Consider the following 21,686-nt stretch of genomic DNA (forward strand, 5'->3'; position numbering starts at 1 on the left):
ATCGTTTTTGTTTGGTGATAAACAGTTATAAAATTACAAGGTAGTAATAATGATATCACCTTTTCTGAGGTCCTTTGATGTCTCAGAAGTGTTTCTAGGTACTTCTAATGCTTCCTGTCTTGACTCCTCTTAATAACCACTGAGATACACAGTAGCTGATGTTACAGCAAAGACGGTAAAGCTAGACACCATTAGTAAACTGAAGAGAACAGACAAAATCTAGGGTATCATTACTCTAAAATACATACAAATTTCATACTTTTCTAAGATTCAAAAAGTTTTTGACATGAAAATACTCTTTCTTCTATGTAAGGCTGGTGATAGTGGGCTTGTTTGGCATTCCAATTTTTCAGCAGTAAGAATAAACTTGAGTTAATCTCCCTTTAAAATCCCTTTTGAATTACATGTTTGGTAAAACCCAAAGCCCACAGGACATTAAATCTTGATTAAATGACTCATTTCACAGACAAGAAAACTGAGGGCCAGAGCAGGTGAGTGACTGGTTCAGAGATACAATCGTTTCATCCACATAATCCCACTGTGGCAAACTCTTCATATTACCTGAGCCAAGATACAAAGATGTCAATCCAGAAGCACAAAGCCAGGTACTTAGTAAGGGTGTGAGGTAATAAAGAGATGGCCTCCCCGACTCCTTTTTCTTAGTAATAATAAATGAGTGGATTTCAGTTTCTGAACCACTCAGAATACTAGATCCGAGTTCTTTTTATTGCTGCTAGGAAAATATTACCTTCCCTGTCACAAGGGAAAAGCAGTGTGTCCGGTGAGTTTGACGGGAATCACAGTTCATACAAATGCATTTCAGAAGCTTCGTCGCGGGGCAGTCCAAAGACCTGGCCTCTGTTCCTTGTGCTGGCCTCCAATAGCCACACTGCACAGCAGCCAAAAATCACTGGAAAGAAGTATGAAATTGGAGAAAAGGAAACTAGATGGGGGAGGATCAAAGAAGTCGCCACTAACGGGGGGGGGGGGGAACAGTAATAAAAGGGCTAGAAAGAGAGTTTAAAAGAGGCAATGCATTACCGAAATGCCGATGGGCAGGCAGGAGAAAAGGAAACGAGGAAGATAAAAGGAGGCGAATTTCAAATCTTGGTTAAATGTTCATTAAATAATTTGTCACACATATTAAGCCACATAGTCACTTTTCCCTCTCTTGGGCTTCATTCAGGAACAAAGGCTGAGCCAGACTTAAAATATGATAGAGCAAGGCAGAGAAAATACAGGGATGAGGCGAGGCGACCCCACAAAGTCAGCCTTATTTTTCTTTGTTTTACTTTGTTTTGTTTTTAACAAGAAAGGGATTATCTTTTCTCAAAGTTGAGGTGTAACGTTGGTTGCTTAAAACAGGTAGCCAAGAGGGCTTAAATGAAACACTGTTAGCCCCCTAACCCCTGAGGGCCCCGATGTGCTCCTCAAGCTTGTCTACCATGTGTGAGTGCTGAAAGGCTCACAGAAAAAACTAGCCCTGTGGTGACAGACACAGAGCGTTATCAGAACGGCTTCTATCAGCAATGGAGAGAGAAACTACCCTTCTGGTTTAAAAAATAATGCCAATGGTAACTGTAACAGCATTAACAATAAAGATCTACTTCTACTGAGTATCTAGCATGTTCTGAATGCCGTACATTCAAGGCCTTTAATTATCAATACAAGTCAATAATAATAATAATGATGATGATTACCAGTTAATGCTGATTGAGCATCTAGCACATTGTAGGTGCTATACATTTATGATCCCCTTCAGTTCTCAACACAAGTCCATGAGGTGGGTATAACATTTCAGTTTTAAACAAGAATCTTAATGAAATGTGCCCAACAGTTAGTGTGGATGGAGGTTGGCTTTCACCCTACAGCTGCCCCACACTAAAGCTTAGCCTCTCTCTCTCTCCTATGCCTTATCATGTTCTCACCACACGTTTCCCATCACGCACGTGTGTCATTGTCAATCCCTTATATGACACTTGACCAGAAATCTGGGAGACCATGGGTTCTGGACCCAGCTGTCTAAGGGGACTGCACGACACATGAGTCCAAGTCATGTGTCTCGGGGCTGCTGCCCTGGCCACACCTGCTATTATATCGAGACTTCTAAACTGTAATCCCTTGCCCACCACAGAGAGCCTGATGGGAAGGAGTGGACTGCCATTCAGTAAGCACTCATTTTGTTTATTCATTTATGAATATCCTTGAGTATGTATGGGATACAGCAGTTTGCCGGCAAACTCAGCACTTTCAAGAGTGAGGGATCAGACATGCAATGCAATGCCACAGAGACCAGTTTTCTAAATTACATTTGTCTTAACTGTTGTTAAGTCCTGGGGTCCTTCATTTGTTTGCTCACCTTCACTTGAGGGGCGCTAGTTTGTGTTAGGCAGTATTATAGGCACTGGCTCTTAGGAGAGCAGGCAATGTTTATCTTGGCCAAATCTTGGTCTAATGCTTCCTTGATGTATGATGTTTGGATTTTGTTTTAAAGAATGAGTAGAAAATAATTAATAATGGGGAAGGAAGCAATGCTCTAGACTGAAGAACAGTATGTTTCAAACACATGAGCAGGAGACGAGGGTCCAAAGTAGCTCAAGGCAAATTGGTTGAGTAAAAGAGGACTGTGTAAGGCCAGGTGCCTTGCACTTCATACTAATTTCTAATTTTCATTTCCTTTCACAAGGACCCTATAATATAGAATTATAGAATTTCCACTTGACTGATGAAAAAACTATATGCACACCAAGTGAACAGTGTCTACTCCCTGACGTCAAGAGTTTGCCTCCCACCCTAGATACACAATATGCCAGAAGGGTACTTCCCAGACTCCCATGCACTTAGGTTATGCCCAGGTGACTTAATACAGCCCAGTGGGAACTGAGGGGAAGTCTATTAGGAATAACAGTTCCAAGACAGAACGATTCTTCTTGATTTAAAAAAAAAAAAAAGGAGGCATACAAGAAGTCCCATCCCTCCCTTCCTGCCTTCAGACCTTATCATGCAAGATGCATGTTTGCACTGCTGCACCATCTTACAAGCATAAGAGGACCGCCAAGGCACTTACAAAGGAGCTGCTTATATGGCAGCCAAACATACCTGGCTGGCCTCTGTGTGTCTGGATATATTAGAAAAACAAATCTTCACTGTTCCAACTACTTTTAACTGGGTGTTAATAACTTGCAGCCCAAAACATCTAAACGTATGTGGAAAATAAGCTTTAGAGAGGCTGAATCATTTCAAATTTATGCAGCTTCAAACAGGGAAATCAGAGTTTTGAACACAGGCCTAATGATTCTAAATCCTTTGCTCTGTTCCAACCTACCATATCCCTTGATCTCTGAATTGAGCAAACACTGTAAATTTTAAAGCTCCAGATGGAAATGAAAGATGACTAATAAAACCAAAGCTAATGATAATCCTGAAAAGTGAGAAGAATGTTAGAGGCTATAGGAGGGGCCTCTGGGAGAATCCAGACCCAGGACCTTCTATGAGGGTCTGTAGGAGGCTCAAGTGTGGCCCAACCACAGAGCGGTCCTAGGAATATGGCTTATAATATATCTAGACTGGTGAGAGTGAGGCTGCTAGAGAATTCAACCATTACCCAGAGCCTCAAAAATAATCTAGATTACAGAAGACAATGCTGAAATTTCCACTTTGAAAATCCTTATTCTGGGCCCTCCCTAGCGGTGCATTGGGCTAAAGTATAGCATTATGAAGCCAGTCACAGCAACTTCAACACGAGTTTGAACCCTGGCCAGGGAGCTGACCCACATGGCACAGCAGACCTCTCCTGACCTGCCCGCTGCGCCCCTCAGCAGTGTACTTCATTAATCTGCCTGTTCTGTCTCTAGTGAATCTTCTCACTGCCGCTGCACCTCTGGCCAATACCCCAGTTCTGTATGTATAAATAAAATAAATATTAAAAAGAAAATCCTACTTCCTTCTCCCAACACAGAAAAAGGCCCCGGCTTTCTGTGCTTTTCACCATTTACATGAGACTTCAGTGTAAGACTCAAAGACTGGTTCTGTCCTTGATAATATCTAGAGTGTAGTCAGTCAGTGGCAGGGATTTAAAGGGGGGGGGGGAGGGAGTATTTTTCTAAAATACTAATTTAAAGAACAAATCAACATCTATTATCTCCTTCATTATGTTTTAAATTTTACAACGATAAATCACCCTGCAGCAGGTTATTCAAGGGCAGAATTACCCAGCTTGGCTTTCTCGAAGGTTAGAAGAATGACATCTTGTGCTTTTTCTAGTTATAATTTATAACTCTGCAACAGGACCGGCATTGCAGGCCCATCCATTAGCAGGGTAGCTGCACATCTGTTAAGACTCAGCACAATGACGGGCTTTGCACGGCCACAGGAAACGTAACCCAATCGTTTCAGAAGTCCTACAAACTCAAGCCATTTGGTAATGTGGAATGATTTGAAAATGCAGTTCCCTAAAACATCTGCTAAGCTCTTGCTACCCTAACACATGATATTCTTTCTACTGTTACCTGCCAACACAAATATTTGGTTGCACAAAACACCCTAAGAAGCACGTGATGGTATTCAGCTTCAAACTGACACACTGACCCACAGAGGGCTGGCTGGGGCCTAGAACTTGTAGCTAAGATGCTGTTTACCAGAATTAAAAGCTTATTGGGGAGGGGGGGGGCAAGTGTGTGTGTGTGTGTATGTGTGTGTGTGTGTAGGAAGGGAGTGGTTATTTTCATGAAGATACTTTCAAACCCTTTCTAAAAGAAATATAACCACACAATTAGCCATCCATGGCAGAGATGCTGTGGTGCATTTGACAAAGCAAATGGACTTAGAAGTAGCTGATGAAGGGTCTGCAGGATGTTCCCAGGCAAGTTGGGTAACGACCCTATGTTTTTAAATTGCAAAACAAGGCTAATAATTCTAATACTTTAAAATTTTTGTGAGGAATAATGAAGACTCATGCTAATACAGACAGGTCATCATAGGTGTTTGGCCTTAACTGTCAGTTTGTATCTTACTGCAGAGTACGGCAGGAATCTAAAAGGCATAACATATGGCAACGACCGACTGTAAATAGCCAAAAACCCTTTGCTCTCACCTAATAATACAATATGCTTGACTTTGTGAATCAAGGCCATAAGGAATATGCACATATGAATATACTATATATACTAACATGTAACATTCACTATACTGACACATGCAAAATATAATTTGAAAATGAACTAACTACATAAAAGAAGAAAGCCAGAAAGACAAAAATAATAATAATAAATGAGCATACATGCACTAGATGTGGCCTCATAATAGAAAGTTCTCAGCATACTTCAGTTATATCAACACGTTTCAAAAGCAGTAAGTTGAAGTCTGCATCCTTTTTAAAGGTAATTAAAAATAATCATGTTATCATTTTAACTACTCCTTTTTTATTATGAATGGGGTGGGGATGGGGCGTGGGGAGTAACAGCTCCTCCCACAGGACCACCAATAAATCTATCCTCTTCTCTGGATCACCAGGACGAAGTGGCAGAGACATAGATTGGCCAGTAGGGGTCGCTGTGCTGAGAATTAATCCCTGTGAGTTTCTCATTAGTGATTATTATACTGCAGGCAGCCAAAATGGAAAAATTAATTAATTTCAAAGTGATAATGCATTTACAGCAACAATTAGAAATGTATAACTGTAAAAGGGCAACATTTAAAAGACAGATTACATTTAATAAAGTTGCACAAGAACATCCAATTGTAAAATTACTGATCTGCAACAATATTCCTTAAAGAGGCACTTAAAATAGCCTGACTCCATGAAGGGTGACCTAATTACTGTAACTAAAATCACCATAGTCACAGCAAGTCACAGCAAATAAAAAAGGGACGTTGATATTAGAATACTGCTGTTTAATACTTAAGGGAGTCGACTAACGTGGAGAAGCAAACACAGGCCCTCAAAGCACAGGGCTGGGCTGTGTGTCTTGTTTCCTTTGCCTTGTGCAAAGAAACGTATATTCCAGCAACAGTCATGTCAAAAGAAAAACACTTTCTCTGAAGTGAAATGTATAAGAGGGGAAGAAGCACAACAGAACACTAGTTGTCAAGCCGCTGGTGATGAGGACACTGCTAAGCTTCCACATGGACACTCAGGAATCCAGTTCTTACACGTGTTGGGAACAGGGATGCAACTACATGGGTTATATCCAAAATTATGTTTGCATTAACTGGAAGAAGTTTACCTTTTGTCTATTAATAAAAACTTACCATAATGTAAGCAATGCCAGGTAATGTACAGAAGGACAGAATTTGAGGTTGACATTTCCAGAAAGCCCAGTCCGACCTACCAGTAAAAGAGGCTGACCCCAGGTCAATCAACATGCTTATTCCTCTTCTGCATACCCAGAGACTTTAATGTTTATGGAAGAGTAATGGCTGGCTCTGGGTTCAACAAATAAAGCCATAGTTCTCATTCTAAGTTTTTATTAACCTAGTCATAAGGAACTCTGATGATTGAGAATTATCACCAAATATATAAATATAAAAGATTTTCCTGACAATTTAACTTAGCTCCATATTTTCTAGTCTTCCTAATCTGAAAAAGTACTTTTGTTCCAGGGCAACCCAGAGTGAACTGGGCCACCTGTCGATGGGATCTTACCTGCACACTTAAAATTCAGTTATACTGAAGGCACACACAAAAGGGTCAAAATGGGTTTATTTACAAAAAGGGGGAAAGAATAGGAAACAACAACTGGAATATCTTACCAGCTCTGCAGACTTGGAGCTCTGGTAACTAACTGAAAGCCCCGAGTCACAAGGTCCACAGAGCCATTTCCCTAGTGAGAGTGCAAGAGACCCAATTGTGCCCGATTTATCCCCCAATGTCCCAGAACTCCTGTTTAGCTCCGCCCCTGAGTCTTCGCAATTCTCTCCCTGGTACTGCTGGGAGTTGTAGTTTCCAACCACTGGAGTAGGGGGTAGAGTCCAGAAAGCTAGAGTAGGGGGTGGAGTCCACAAGACTCTGCAGAGTTCTTTTAGGACATCCTTCCCCTTAACAATTTTGTTCATGTCAAAGATACTATTTTCTAATTACCCAGGGGCAGGAACAAGGACAGTCCACCCCACAATGACTTCCCCAGGGGATGTGTAGGTTGGGGATCGCCAAACTCGGCTCACTCCACCTGGACACCCTCCGTCCTTTGCCAGTAGCCCTCTCCCTGAGCCTTTGGGTTTAGGGACAGAGCACCCCTTCCCACATACCACCACCAGGCTCCAAATTATCAGATTCCTTCAGTCCTGTGATGCTTGTATCCACCAGCAGCAGTGACATTTTAGAGAATAATCTTCCCCAAAGTTAATAAAACAAGATCAGCAACCATCAAAGCAAGAAGCACAACAGAACAGACACTATGCTGGGCACATTCCTCAACAGTGACTTCCAACATGGCAGCCATTAGGTATGTACAGCTGAGTTTATTTGAACTGAAATTCAATTAAAAAGTCAGTTCCTCAGTTGTAATTACCACTTTCCAAGGGCTCCATAACTATATGTGTCCATCCAGTGGCTACATACCATACAGCCAGTGTGAAATCATCACAGGAATTTTTATATCCCTTATTTCCACTTCTGCAGATCCTGCACTGCCATCTTGGCTGTGAAGAAACAGGCTCAGAGAGCTTACATGCATTGCTCAAGTTATCCCAGTTGTCAAAGAGAAAAGCTAGGGCTTCACCAGTAGGGTCCTGAACAGAAATGCTGCTCAATGTTGTGATCCAGTCTTTCTCATTCTCTCCACCACCTAAAGTCATGCTGAATCCCTTTGCTGCCTCAAGGGAAGGATTTTCTATGGGCATGCCCTCTCCCTAAGTAACTTAACCAAAAACTTTTTTTTGGTAGCATCTTCACTTTTCTTCAAAGCTTCTTAAGGCTTACTGGTTATTCTCCAACCCCTTTTATGTGGGGTCATAAAGACCAGCCCTTGTTCTATCTATGGTCTATAGCATTCCCTCCGTTCAAGCCTGCCTTGCTGCAGCATTAGCATCTGTTCACGTATGGGTGATGCCTGGGCTCTCGTGGCAGGGGAGAGGAGAAAGGGAGGGGGTGGTGAGCAGCTGGGGCCACTATACACTAGCTGTGCGTAGGGAGAAGAGGCTGTGAGGCACCTAGTAATGCTAGAACGAGTTCAGGTGTGGTGCTCACTGAGCAATCACCTCCTGCTTCCTTGGAGATCCTTGGCTGGATGGAAACAATTCCACCTAAGTTTCCAATCCCACACTCCAGTTTTCCATTTGGCTTGAGTCCTGTCCATACCTAGCCCCCAAAACTATTCTGAGAGACCCTCTCTCTTGCCCTCAGATGAAGAATGCCACTCTTGGATCTGGTCTGCACCACTTACTTCATAGCTGGTAATTTGAATAAAAGTCGCACTGACTGACTTTATACTGAAGCAGTTCAAAAGATTTTCCCATTGGTTTAAAGTCATCCAAAAATGCCAGTTTAAGAATGGTACATGGGAGTAGCTGCAGAAGGTAGACTGTATTCAGAGGTCATGAGGCCCTTTACCCACTAAGTTGGAGGAGAGTGCTTTCACCTGAGATATCCCTAGAGGTCAAGAATTGGTAGGGAAAAGGCTGATTTCTAAGGATGCTAAGTTGCTTAATTGCAATACTAGAGTCCACTAACAGGAAAATATTTACAAAGGCATGAACATTTGAAAAACATGTCAAGAGAACTATACCAGATATATTAAGTAAAATGTGCATTTTTTTTTTCTCATTTCAACTACTTGCTACTAAAATGCTTCCATGGAAGAAGTTTCTAGATGTGGTTGTTCTACAGACAGCCATCAAAGATTGAAAACTTCACATTTATCAGTGTGAACATTTCCAAATCTAGCCGTATTCACCCAAAAGAACTTGTCTCTGGGGAAGTAAAGAATAAAATGCACTTCAACAAATTATCTCCAGTTTGCACCCATTAAATGAATTCAGATCATGAAACAGTTTGAGTAAACACAAAGGAACCACATCTACTGATAATCAGCATCCACAAATCCGTAGTTTTCACCAACGAACACAAAACACAGTTCTCAACACAAAACTCAGCCCCGCTAAATAATAATAATAATAAAACAATTAGGTCAAAGGGGAACAAGTTATTCCATCAAAACGTTCTGTTGTCTTTAACTCAGTGTTGAAAAGACCCATCTTTCATACAGCATGCCAAGAAACATTCAGGATGTGATCTAAAGACGACTGAAATACAAAAAACCATTTCGACGAGGAAGTTATTACCAAGACCAGACTCATCAGTGCAAGACACAACACACCTGCCAGAGTTTCTCCACAAGCTTCTTCCTACATGAGCCGGCAGGCTGCGTCTACGCGGCGGAGGCGGCTCACTTACCTTTCTCTCCATGAAGGCAATGGTGTGGCAGCTGCCGCGACGAAGGCAGTTCACTTACCATGGATTTGGTGAATGGCCGGGCCAAGGTGAAGAGCAGTGTGTAGGGCCACCAGTTGCGATGGATGGAGGAGTACATCATGTTTCCTGGGTGCAAGGCATTGCTCGTGACCCCACGCGGCGAGAGGCGGCGGTGCAGCTCGCTGGAGAATAGGATGTTGCAGAGTTTGGACCTGTTGTAAGCCAGCATGGCCCAGTACTCGTTCTTAGTGGGAGAAAGGCGGCTCAAGTCCAGTTTCCCAGAGGAATCATTAATATCAGTAAACCTTTAAAGAAAAGAAATATGGCATGAAGCAGCCCATCTCTGACTTTGACATCTTATGTAGGTTTTATTTTTATTAGAAATCTAACAAATCATGTAGAGATGACTGAAAACTTAAATGTGCAAACATCGAAACAAAGTGTCCCTTAAAAATAAACAATGGTGATTTAACAATAAAAGCCAATGGGACCCAAGGACAGAGTCCACAGAGGCCCAACCGACACATGGAGACTCTTAATCAGCTGAACTCCCCCTGCCTCTAACATATATTTTTCCAAAACTTCAACAGGAAGTTCAAGGATAATTAAATTAAAGAGAAAAGCATCTTAAATAAAGGGGCTGCTGCTTTTGGAATCAGAAAGATATCACATTCCTAACCTTTGACGGGGCTTTCCTGGGTTATTTTAGCCAACGCTGGAGTCCTATGAATTTTCATTTTTGAGCATCCAAGTAAATATAGATGATTCTTGCTGCCTCCCAGACTCTTTGCCAGATTAAAAATTAATGATTATAAAGGGGTTATAACCTTGGTGAGTTGCCATCAATAGTCTTATATGTTTAAAAGATAAGTGTAAACAAAGCCAGAATGAGTTCTGGCAGAGTCTAGTGTTTGCAAGTATGCCCCTGGCATGGACACACACAAATCAAAGTAAGTAGCTGATGTTTTATAATTGGGTCTGACGGAGTCGTTAAACACCAGCTGCTTGTTTCTTTCCTTCCCTTCTTTCATTTTAAAAATAACAACAAAATAGAGATTAAATCCAAAAAAAAAAAAAAAAAAGGTAGGGGATCATAACAAAAGGAATTTTCTAGATGGTCTCATTTTTGTTAAGGACCCCTCCGAGTTTGCTTCATTAAACCAATGCCAGGCATTTGCAATGAGTAATAAGGAAGCCAAAGGAGAGTCCTCTAGCTAAATGTGGTAGAGAACAAAAGCAAAAGATAAAACTCACCTTACAGAGAGATCTGGCTATTCCTTCATACCTGCCGGTCAGAGTTAAAAGGAAAAACTAAGAAATCCTGGAGCAGGTGAAATAGATGTTTTAATTGTAATTAAGTATCCCTTCTATGGAATCCCTCAAGTGACATCCAGTTTCTGGTGTTAAACACATTGCCATTCTAAAGTCACCCACAAAGCCTGTGGCTAGGAACATCGCCCTGGATATGGCCTGAGACCTTGAAACTGACTGTTGCCTGCCTGTTGCCCAGGCCCCAAACCACAGGCAGAGCCCAGACTTCTGAATGTCATCTGAAGCAGTGGAACTTAGCAGGAAATTTGAAAAGGCAGGAGGGCTCTTTTCCCTGTTGTTATCATGACAGCCAGTGGGGATGGGAACTGTTGAGCAGACAGCCATGTTCAGTGAAGACTGTGGACACTGTGCAGATGAAGAGCCTGCACATAGTTGTCTGAGCTTAGAGCCCAACTATGTTTTGCATATGTGCACAGTTTTAATGTTGCTGAATATCCAGGAATAGAGTAAAACAGCCATGAAAATAAAGAATAAATGCAATTTCAGGTTTTGTGATTTTGGATGGAGGTGACACTTGACTCCATGCTGCTAGAATCTGCCACATACCCAGTAACAGTCTGCATTTGTGAGTAGCCTGAGTCAGATGATTTATGAAGGACATGAACACTTGAGCACTTGCCTGCAGTTTTCCACCAGCATTTACATGTTGAAAAACGGGATATTTTGCTTCACATTTCTTTCCTTTATTACAGTTACACTAGCATATAGAATTAAAATATATTTATGCAGGAAAGCTATATTATTTATGAACATTTCAACACAGTAATAAGGTACCACTATACAAGAGTTCTAGAAAAAGAGACTATTGAGTGGTCAACCCAGTAACCCAAGACAGGAAATTTTACCCACTCTCAGTACAACATAGCATCAAGGACTCAGACAAGCTCTAAAAGGCAGGGGCTAAATGTAACACCCTCACTCTCACTTTCTGATCTCCTTTCATTACCTAAAGCTTAAAATCGTTTTGGCATATTTGTTTAGCCTGAGCCAATTCAGGTGCCACTTCTTCCAGGAAGTCTTCCCTAACTAACATTTCTACTCTTGGTTGTCACAATGATTTCTTAGGGTGGGATTTGATAGAAAGAAGACAGGCAAAGCAGAGAGAACTACATGTTTCCATGGAAACCAAGCATGTACTCCCTAGGACCCAGTCCATGACATCTACCCCAGAGCTGGGAAACCCTGCCAGCCCTCCAAGAGCTGTCAGACCCAACGGTTACATCTTTGCCTTTTGGCTATACGTCATGCCTCTGTCTTTAATAAGATAGACCCACACTACATTGCAAGTCCTTTGTTTACCTACTCCCAATGGTAGACTGTGCATTCTTGGAAGAAGGTGGACAGTTAGCACCTCATGTGCTACCTATTGCACTGCCTGACACAGGTACAGAAGATCGGAGGAGAACACTTAACTTTGATCATGGGCCATGAATTGCAAGCCAAGGGCCAAGGCTCCTTTACAGAAACCTTGGTTTCCATCCTTGCTCGAAAGACACAATTTACTGATTGGCTGAGACCCTTTGGGTCAGTCATTATTATCTCACAGTATTTTATAAAGTTCAGAATGAGTTCTTTGCTTTGGTGTTAAAGACTAGGCAGGAAGATTTCACAACTGGGGAACACTGGGTCAAGTAAAGTCCTGTGAAGAGAGAAGCCATTCATTCCCAATCCCTAATCCAGAAACAAGGGAGGGGAGATCCATGATGAGGCATTAGATGAAACCAGATGCAAGGAGGTGTCAAGGAGAAGAACAGCTGCTAAATATCAGGACTGCCCTCTGCAAACAGCCCTCCCCTACCCAGCCCTGGGGCCCCCTGGTTTCCTGCCCTGCTGATCTCCCAGGCAGCAAACCCATTTTTAAGGTCTGATTAGCTTGTATTGACAGTCCTCCAGGAAGTGGGAAGGGTGGGTGAGCTTTCTGGTTTCAGGAGCCCTGGCAGGCTTCCTGAAAAACGACCATGTTCACCTCTCAGCTCAAGAGGCAGTAAAACAACTCTTCAAAAGCCGCCTCTTCCATTTCCAAGTTGAAAAATTGACAAAACCAAACATGAATGTCTTGATAGAATTATCCTCCCACCAGCACACAAAAATGGTAACATCTGCTCTCTGGACATTCACATTTGCTGTTTGAGGGATCTCTAGCTTATACTTCTCTATATACTGCTTCTTTATCATTTTCTTTTAACTGAGGATTCTTTTAAACTGAAATGATTAGGTTGGATTCTATGTAGACAAAAGGAGGTATGTTCAAAGAGTAGGAATGAATTTTCATTAGGAGTCTGTGTGTGTAGTAACTTGGCATCCACCGCAGCTGCAAGCCATTTTGAGTTTCAGTCAGTGTTTCTTCTTCATTCTATTTTAATTGTTATCTGGAAGTTTTTCACAGCAAGAAAGTCAAGTTCTTTATTTTAATATGGTCTATTTTAGATTTGCAGAAACTTAACTCACTGACTCAGACCCCAGATAAGTAACTAAAATACAGTGAAGACACAGGGAGGCTAATAAATATTTTGCCTTGGGGCGGTCTAGTATAATATTTTCTGCAAACTTAGGACTTTATTTTTCCCCTAACAGGGGGTCTTGACTCCAGCGAAGAGATGCCGTCAAGGTTTATGGAGGTAATTAGATAGCAACACTTCCGCTTTACAACATAGTTTAGGATTCTGGGTCCATGAGCAGTGAGCAAGGGCTTTCCGGGTTCTGCCACCTCCCTGCTACCTCATATTCACACTGGCTCTCTTGTGCTAAGGGATGCAGGATGAGTGTAATCAGCAAACCAGCCAGGGGGAGTTAACATTTTTTAAAAGTACCCTTTACTATGGCAAAGGGCAATAAGAAAGCAGCAAACCAGTGCCCATTACCAAACAGGAGTGTGCCCAATAGTGCATTTCAGGAAGGCTTTGTCTTATCAACGAAAATGCATCCAATCTGCGAGACCAAGACCCTTCCTTCCGATGTATCTTTTAAATGAAATTAGGGTTCAGCTCTCTGAAGTAGGCACAAGTTACACCACAGTGAAGGCGAGAACAGAGATGTCAAATGAAAGAGCCTTTGAGGTACAGATTTACAAAGGGAAGTGAGCAGCTGACAATTCAACATCATCTCCCATTAAACACTAGCTCATTTAAGCATATCCCATGGTGCCTGCCCTCCACGTCTGGCAAACGATCGGGGCTGGTGGATTTATGTCCAGAGCTTGCCCTCCTGGCCTGCCCCCACACTAGCCTCCCTGCTCCTTCACAGGCCCACTCCTTCTTCTTCCACCAACCAGGGGTGATCTGCAAAGATAAGGATGTTCAGATTTTGTTACCATCTAATTACTAGATGTTCCGTGTCTTTTAACACGGGGGAGGATTATTACTGGCATTTTCCTTTCATTTCAGCCATCATAAATTTAAAATGGTAGAAGTAAATCTATCTGCCGTGTGTCACTTATACCATAAGCCCCTGTGTTTGGGAGTGATAAAGGGTTCAGGCTAACCCTTGGCTGGTCTCTCTCCTCCAAGTCCCAGGGGTTACATTTTATGGAAGCATGATTAAAAAAATAAGCTTCATTCTGGGTCACTAAAACATTTCAGGACTTAAGACATTATTTTTTTTCCAGCTACTTTGCTAAGAGTAAAAGCTCTCAACCACACAGGAAAATCTCCCAAATAGGGATTGAATCTTGCCTTGCCTCACAGGCCCTTTGTCTTCTCTGAGTACTTCTCTTTAGACAAATAGTTGTTTATCCAACTCTAGAAACAAGTATGCTGAAAATACGATGAAATTTTCCAATGTCTTTTTAGTCAATTGAATATTCTCCTAATGGTAATAGAAAAGAAGTGCCATCTGATGTTTTAATTGAAATTTTAACCAAAAGAGGCATGGCCAGATTTCTAATATGTTCTAACTACAGTGCTTCCCTTTCCACAATTACACAGCTAATGTCTGCATTGAATTCCCTAATTTCTCATTATAAAACAATTGGATTTCATCTCGCAGTCTTTAATTGCATTGTTTCTCCTGCTAGAATAACTGCACATTCTTCTTGGTGAAATGTTGAAGTTGTTGAATGGCGAATCAATAAAGGTCAGGCATTCAGATTTAATCAATTATTATTCCATCTCGAAGCAAAATCAATAAGGGGCCTGACGTAGAATTGTACAAACAATCTGCAAAGCTGTAGCCACACTCCCCAATAATCCCCCACAATTAAAAAAAAAACAAAAACAAAATACTAAGAGACCTAAAAAAATTCAGTGAGCCAGGTTGGGTACACCCACACTTTCAGATGAGGATGACTCCTAATCAGGTTGCCAAATTCAGGTTTGTACAGTGAAGGGAAAACACAGTGACTTCTGACCCACCTATGGGATTCCGAGGAGACCACCACAACACGGGCCGGGGCTGAGCGGCAGAGCACATCCTGGAGGAGCTGGACAAGGTAGAAGTGCCCCAGGTGATTCACCTGGAAGGTGGTCTCCAGGCCATCCTTCGTGAGGCTCCACGGCAGAGCAAAAGCTGCAGCATTGCACACAAGCACATGAAGAGACCTGGAAAATAAAACATCCAATGCCGAATGGACATAAATTCTCCAAAACTAAGAACTACCCTGTCTGTTCAGAAATAACCAGTTCCTCACTATTTTCTAGGTTCTGGTAAATGCAAGAACATCACTCCAAGAATCATTCAAATGGGAGAGGGCTTGGGCCCTGAGTGGGCAAATGGCTGGCTGGATGAGAGGGCCCTGGAATTCTGGATCCTCAGTGCTAAATCTGAGTAGTAGGGGGAAACCTGGGAGGAATTTGTCACCCTGGTTGGAACCCAGATTCTACCACCTCATTAAATCTGTGCTTCTTACTTTGTCCAGTTCTCAACTATTCCAACCAGTGAAATCTAAATAATCCTAAAAGTAAACCAAAACCATAAAGCGAAATTATGCTGTAAAGGCCAACACAGGAACCAGCACTTAGTAGGTGCTAAGTAAACACATCAAGGGAGACATGCTCTGTCTCAAGAGCCAAGCACGTGCTGCCAGCATGCATTCCTCTCAGAGTCAGATTAAATCCACAGTTCAGAAATGAGCCTGGGGACAGGTAAGCAGAGGTCTATTATTTTTCCGTATCTTTGTATATATTAAATTTGTTCACAATATATTTTTTTAAATAAAAGTTAAGCCTTTTATGTGAATCAAAATCCTCAGTCTTCCAAAGAAATTATGCTTTGGGGAAATCATCCTAGGGTACTAATAAGAATTGCATAAAGAAAATATATACAAGGCTATCCACAGTGCTTATAATTGCAACATAAAAGCAACAAATTAGAGATAAACTAAATATACAATTGGGAAATCATTAAATGAATGTGAACATATGCATAGGATAGAATACTATGCAGTCATTAAGATGATAAACATACAAATATTTCGACCCTGTAAAACATTCATGTTAAACAACAAAATGTGTAATACTATGCATTCACACACACAAGCAAAATATTAACAGAGTTTGTCTCTAGTGCTGGGTAAAACTGAATGTATCTGTCTTTCTGAATTTACCTTATTTGCTTTTTTTAAAAAAAATAAATAATGTAGTATCTTTATAATAAGGAAAATTCAATCAATTAAATGCTCCATAAATAATTTCAGGAATTTAGCCTATATACCAAGCAGGAGAAAGACACAGATTCAGTTTTTATGAGAGTACTGATTAACAGATATGCATTTTGTCCCAGTTTCAGACAATCGCCAAGGTCTTTGAGCTCCTAATTTGTCTTAAAGTAAGGAACTAGAAATTGATGGTATTCAGTTTCTACACATAGCTCAGATTCCATGCCAACAGGTTGCAGGTAATATTTTCTGTGTGATATAGGAGATGAAATATTTCTAACACTTTTAAATAAATAAATAAATAAATAAATAAATAAAATAAATAAATAAATAAATAAATAAACAGTGTTCTTATCATAGAATTATCACATTCTGCAACAATCTGAATTTGTTCTCAGCCTCTTCAAAGATTATAGCCCAAAAATCAGGAAGTTTTAAAAAACAAACATTGGTATACAACAAAAGGGAGTATAAAGAAAATTCTGTCAAGAAATAAAATAATGTTACCTAAAGAAATTTAAAAAGAAATAATTAGAAAAATGTACAATGATACGAGACCCATATCTTTACCGTAGTGTTTTTTAAAGCAGTAAGAAAAGCAGCCTAACAGAAATATTGACAGTGATTTTTTTTTTAATTTATAAAACTAGATTACAAAACAACCAGTACAAGATTTAACATGTTGAATCCCCCTAGTAGCAAGATTAAAATAAGACATTTCCTACCTATGAAATTAATATATTTATTTTTATTACCCATGTGAAGTTAGAAAGATCTATTTTCTCACACTTAGGGTATTAAATCTAAAATACATAACATTAGAATTAGAAAAACTCATCACTTCACACACTAATCCTGCTTCTAAGTAGTGGGGAATATCGGGGGATTGAGCAGCAAAGGCAAGTCACACCATTAAGGAGAAATATTTCATTGCATGTGTAGAATGGCCAGTGCATGCAAAAAATAAAAAGCAGACTAAATTTTAGGTTTGTTATTGGCTCAGTATTTTTTGTAAACAATGTTCTCACATTTTAGTAGTCAACTCCCACAGCCACCTCCTGCTCCTTTGATATGCCACTGTTTCTGCAGTAGGACGTCCATCAGGAACTTTTGTGTGTGGCCTTCTCAGGAAAAATGGTCCTTGTAAATGTAATTAAATTTAAGATCTTGAGCTGAACTAGCCCTGGGCAAAGATGGGGCTAAATCAAATGATGTGTCCTTACAGAAGACAGAAGACGCAAAGAAGGGATGTGAAGGAAGAGATTCAAGGGATGAGTGGGATGATTCTTCCTCAGAAATTCCAGAAGGAAGCAATCCTGTTGACACTTGATTTCAGGCTTTTGGCCTCCAGAGCTGCAAGTCAAAATTTCTTTTGTTTTAAGCCATCAATTGTGTGGTTGCTTATTACAGCAGCCTTAGAAAACAAATACAGAGCCCTAGTCTTGCCTAAGAAAATACCCAAAATTCAAAAATGAACACAAAACTTTATAACATGGATGAGTCATAACTACAAGTAAATGAGCTACAAATAAGAAATGTATATAGAGGCCACTTAAAATCCAAAAGTAGCATGAATACATAAGCAGGGTTAAGTCAGACGTTACCAAATTTCTCAATTTAAATGAACAAAGCAGGGATTATATGTATGTGATTCATACCCCTAGCGCTACCAAAAAGGTTTTTATATTTCGCATCCACAAGACAGAACATCCAAAAACCTGCTAATTCAGGGGTATAGGACATCATTAGATTGCCTCTTTCTTTTTTTTTTTAATTTTTGTTATTTTCTAAATTTTCTACAATAAACATGAGTCAATGCCTTAAAGGATACACTGATACATAATTCACATACCATATAATTGGTAACTTGCAGTGGTACAGACTCGCTGTTTTTTTAATTTACTCAACATTATATCACTGCCACCATTCTAATTTTGCAACATCCTCCAAAAGAAGCCCCCTAACTATGTTCTGTCCTATATATTTCCCTATTCTGGACATTTCATAGGAATAGAATCATACAATATGTGGTCTGTTGTGATGGACTTTTGTTACGTGTATTTATGTTTTTAAAATTAACCCAAGGTGTAACATGTCTAGTACTTTTACCTCATTGTCTTTTATGACTGAATAATACACCATTGTATGATTATATCACATTTCACTTATTCAACTGCCAGTTGATGAGCAATAGTCACTTTTTGGATATTAGTATTCTACTGCTATAAACGTTGGTTTACTAGTTACTATGGAAATGTATGTTTTTACTTCCCTTGAGCAAATACCTTGGAGTGGAATTATGAGGGTCATATGCTTCATCTACTTAACTTTTTGTGTGTATGTGGAACCATTCAGTCTCTTAGCCAAGTGGATGTACCATTTTCTGTTTTCAACAACATTTCACTATGAATCCAATTTCTCCACATTCTTGACTTTTTTTTAAGCTACCTTGATGAATAAGAAGTTGTACCTCATCGTGGTTTTTATTTGCATTTCCCTAGAAACTAATGATGATGAGCATCTTTTTATGCATAATGGTAATCTGTACATCTTCTTTAGACAAATGCCTGGTTTGATGTTGTGACCTTTTTTTAATTGAATTATTTATCTTTTTATTATTGAACTGTAAAAGTTCTTTATATGTCTTAGATACAAATCCATTATTAAATATGCAATCTGAAAATGTTTCTCTCATTCTGCAGATTGCCTTTTCACTTTTCTATTGGTTCCATTTGCAACACATGTGATGAAACACTATTACTATTCACTGTTTTTCTTTTGGCACTTGTGGGGTTTGAGGTAGTATCTAAGAAAAATCTTATGTTTAACTAGACATCACTGTGTAGACTCCTATGTTTTCCTCCAAGAGCTTTGTAGATTTTAGCTTTTAAATTTAGGTCACTTTGAGCTAATTGTTTGTTTGGGGACTGCAACTGATCTAACTTAGTTCTCTTACATAAGAATATCTGATTGTTTTAGCAACATTTGCTAAAAGGACTGCTGTTTCTGGATCTCTCTGGTAGCCTAGGGGTTAAGTCTCAGTACTACCACCTTGATGGTTTGAAACCAGGCCAACAGAAAGGGAACCCACATGGCAAAGCAAACATTCCCCCTACTGCTCCCTTTGGTAATGTATTTAGCAGATCTGCCTGTTCTGCTCCCTACTCTGTCTGGTTAATCCTCTCACTCCCCAGAATCTTTGGCCTACACCCTAATTCTTCTAAGTGAATTAAAGAAAAAAGACTACTTTCTGCACATGGAATTATCTTGGCAACCCTATGGAAAATCAATTGCCAGAAAGTATTCATCCTCTCACTCTCAATTTTATTCTATTATTTACATGTCTATTCTTGTGCCAGTACTGCACTGTCTTTATTACTGAGGTCTTGCAACAAGATTTGAAATTGGGAAATGAGGAATACTTCAGATGTGCTCTTCTTTTTAAAACTTCTTTTGAGTATTGAGGGTCCTTTGCATGCACAACTAAAGTTTAGAATGAACTTTCCAATTTCTGCAAAAAAGTCAACTACAATTTTAGTAGGTTTTACATTAAATCTATACATCGGCCCTCCTTGGCACAGCAGGTTAAAGCACAGCACTGAGAAGCTAAAGCCACTTCAGCATCAGTTTGATCCCCACCCCGGAGGTGACCCAGATGGCGAGGCAGACCTTTCCTGACCCACCTGCTGCTCCCCTCAGCAGTATACTTTATCAGTTGGCCTGTTGTGCTCCCCACTCTGTGTCTGGTGAATCCTCTCACTGCCCCTGGTCTGTACCCCAGCTCTATATGCATAAATAGATAAATCTTTAAAAAAAAATTTATACATCAATTTCAGTAATACCCCCAGTTAAAATATCTTATGATCCATGAATTAGGATATCTTTACATTTATTTAGATCTTCTTTCATTTCCTTTATAATTAGTTCATAGTTTTCAAAATACAAGTTATCACTTTAATTATTAAATATATTCTTAAATTTTTGTTCTTTTTGATTCTACTGCAAACAGAATTGATTTCTTGATTTGGTTTGTTAATTGTTCAATGCTAGAATATTGAAATGCGATTGATTTTTGCACATTGACCTATCTTGTAAACTTGTTGAACTCAATTGTTAGTTTTAATGGTTTTCCAGCAGACTTCTCAGGATTTTTCTAGGTAAAGTAATTTAATCTACAATTTAATCTATAAATAGATAAGTTTTTTTTTTTTTGGTCTAATTGCTTCAGTTGGAATTTCCAGTAGAAGAGTACATGGAAGTAGCAAGTGTAGATGTCCTCACCTTCAGTCCTAGTGGTAGCAGAAAGCAGCAGTATTTCAGCAATAAATTTGAGATTAGCTGTGGGTTTTCTGTAGCTGTCCTTCATTAGTCCAAAGAAATATCTTTCTGTGCCATTTCTTTATCATGAAAGAGTGTTTTTTTTTATCATGAAAGTGTTTTTTTTTTTTCTTCTGCATTTAGTATTATGAACCTTTACTGATAATGTTGAGTTATACTCACTGACTTTCAAATGGAAACCAACCTTGAATTCCTTGGCTAAATATCACTTATTCTCATGTATAATCTTTTATCTATATTATATTGCTGCATAGCATGCAATAAATTGTTGAAGAACCTAACAATATATTTTGTTGAAGATCGCTATAACTTCATCCATAAGTGATACTGATCTAGAGTCTTCTTTTCTTGAGATGTCTTTGCTTGGGGATCAGGATCATACTGGCCTTACAGAGTAAGCTAAGAAGTATCTCCTCGTCTATATTTTGGAAGTGCTTGAAAAGAATTTACATTAATTCTTTTTTAAATGCTTGATAAAAAGCATGGATTAATTTTAAATTGAAAAATGGTTAAATTACTGGCTTTTTAAAAACACTGTTCATATAAATCTCATTATCACCAAGAAATCTGAGTCTTGTTGAGAAATTGTTTTACTTGTTCTGTTGCCTGTGCAATTCCAACACATCACCAACCTAAAACATAGAAGTGGTGATGTTTAGGGTCAGTTGTGTGTCAGTTGGGATCACCTGTTTTCCACATGAGCTACCCACCCTAATTTTCAATGCACAGCCTCCCATCAGTCAAGTTACTCTTTGAAGAGGAGGAGAAACAAGCTCTGAAACATGTCTTCTACTTATGACATTCAACACGTTCTATTTCACATAAAAGCAGAATCTACCCTGTTTTGTCATAGTCAGTACCAATGGAAAAAAACTCTTAGGGAAAAGAGGGCCAAGTGAATATATTACATGGATGCTCCTTATAATTTTTACTTTATATATTTGGTTCATTTCTCAGAGTTGTTATTACTTTCTTTTTGAGAGTTAGGCACTTATGAAGAGCTTTGTGTAAGTGAGA

The 21,686-nt window shown here is 39.7% G+C and overlaps 1 protein-coding gene across 1 annotated transcript in view; it reads right to left on the bottom strand.

Annotated features, from left to right (window-relative positions):
• WWOX (WW domain containing oxidoreductase) overlaps window positions 1–21,686 on the bottom strand; it is a 919,793-nt gene that overhangs the window by 633,372 nt on the left and 264,735 nt on the right. The window contains exons 7-8 of the mRNA XM_004690356.2: window positions 15,091–15,276; window positions 9,450–9,714 (exon numbers count right to left, since the gene is read on the bottom strand). Of these exons, the coding sequence (XP_004690413.1) occupies window positions 9,450–9,714; window positions 15,091–15,276 (451 nt within the window). The remainder of the gene's footprint in view (window positions 1–9,449; window positions 9,715–15,090; window positions 15,277–21,686) is intronic.

Source organism: Condylura cristata, unplaced genomic scaffold (assembly GCF_000260355.1).
Source record: "Condylura cristata isolate star-nosed mole 26May11 unplaced genomic scaffold, ConCri1.0 scaffold00028, whole genome shotgun sequence".
Classification (NCBI taxonomy): domain Eukaryota; kingdom Metazoa; phylum Chordata; class Mammalia; order Eulipotyphla; family Talpidae; genus Condylura; species Condylura cristata.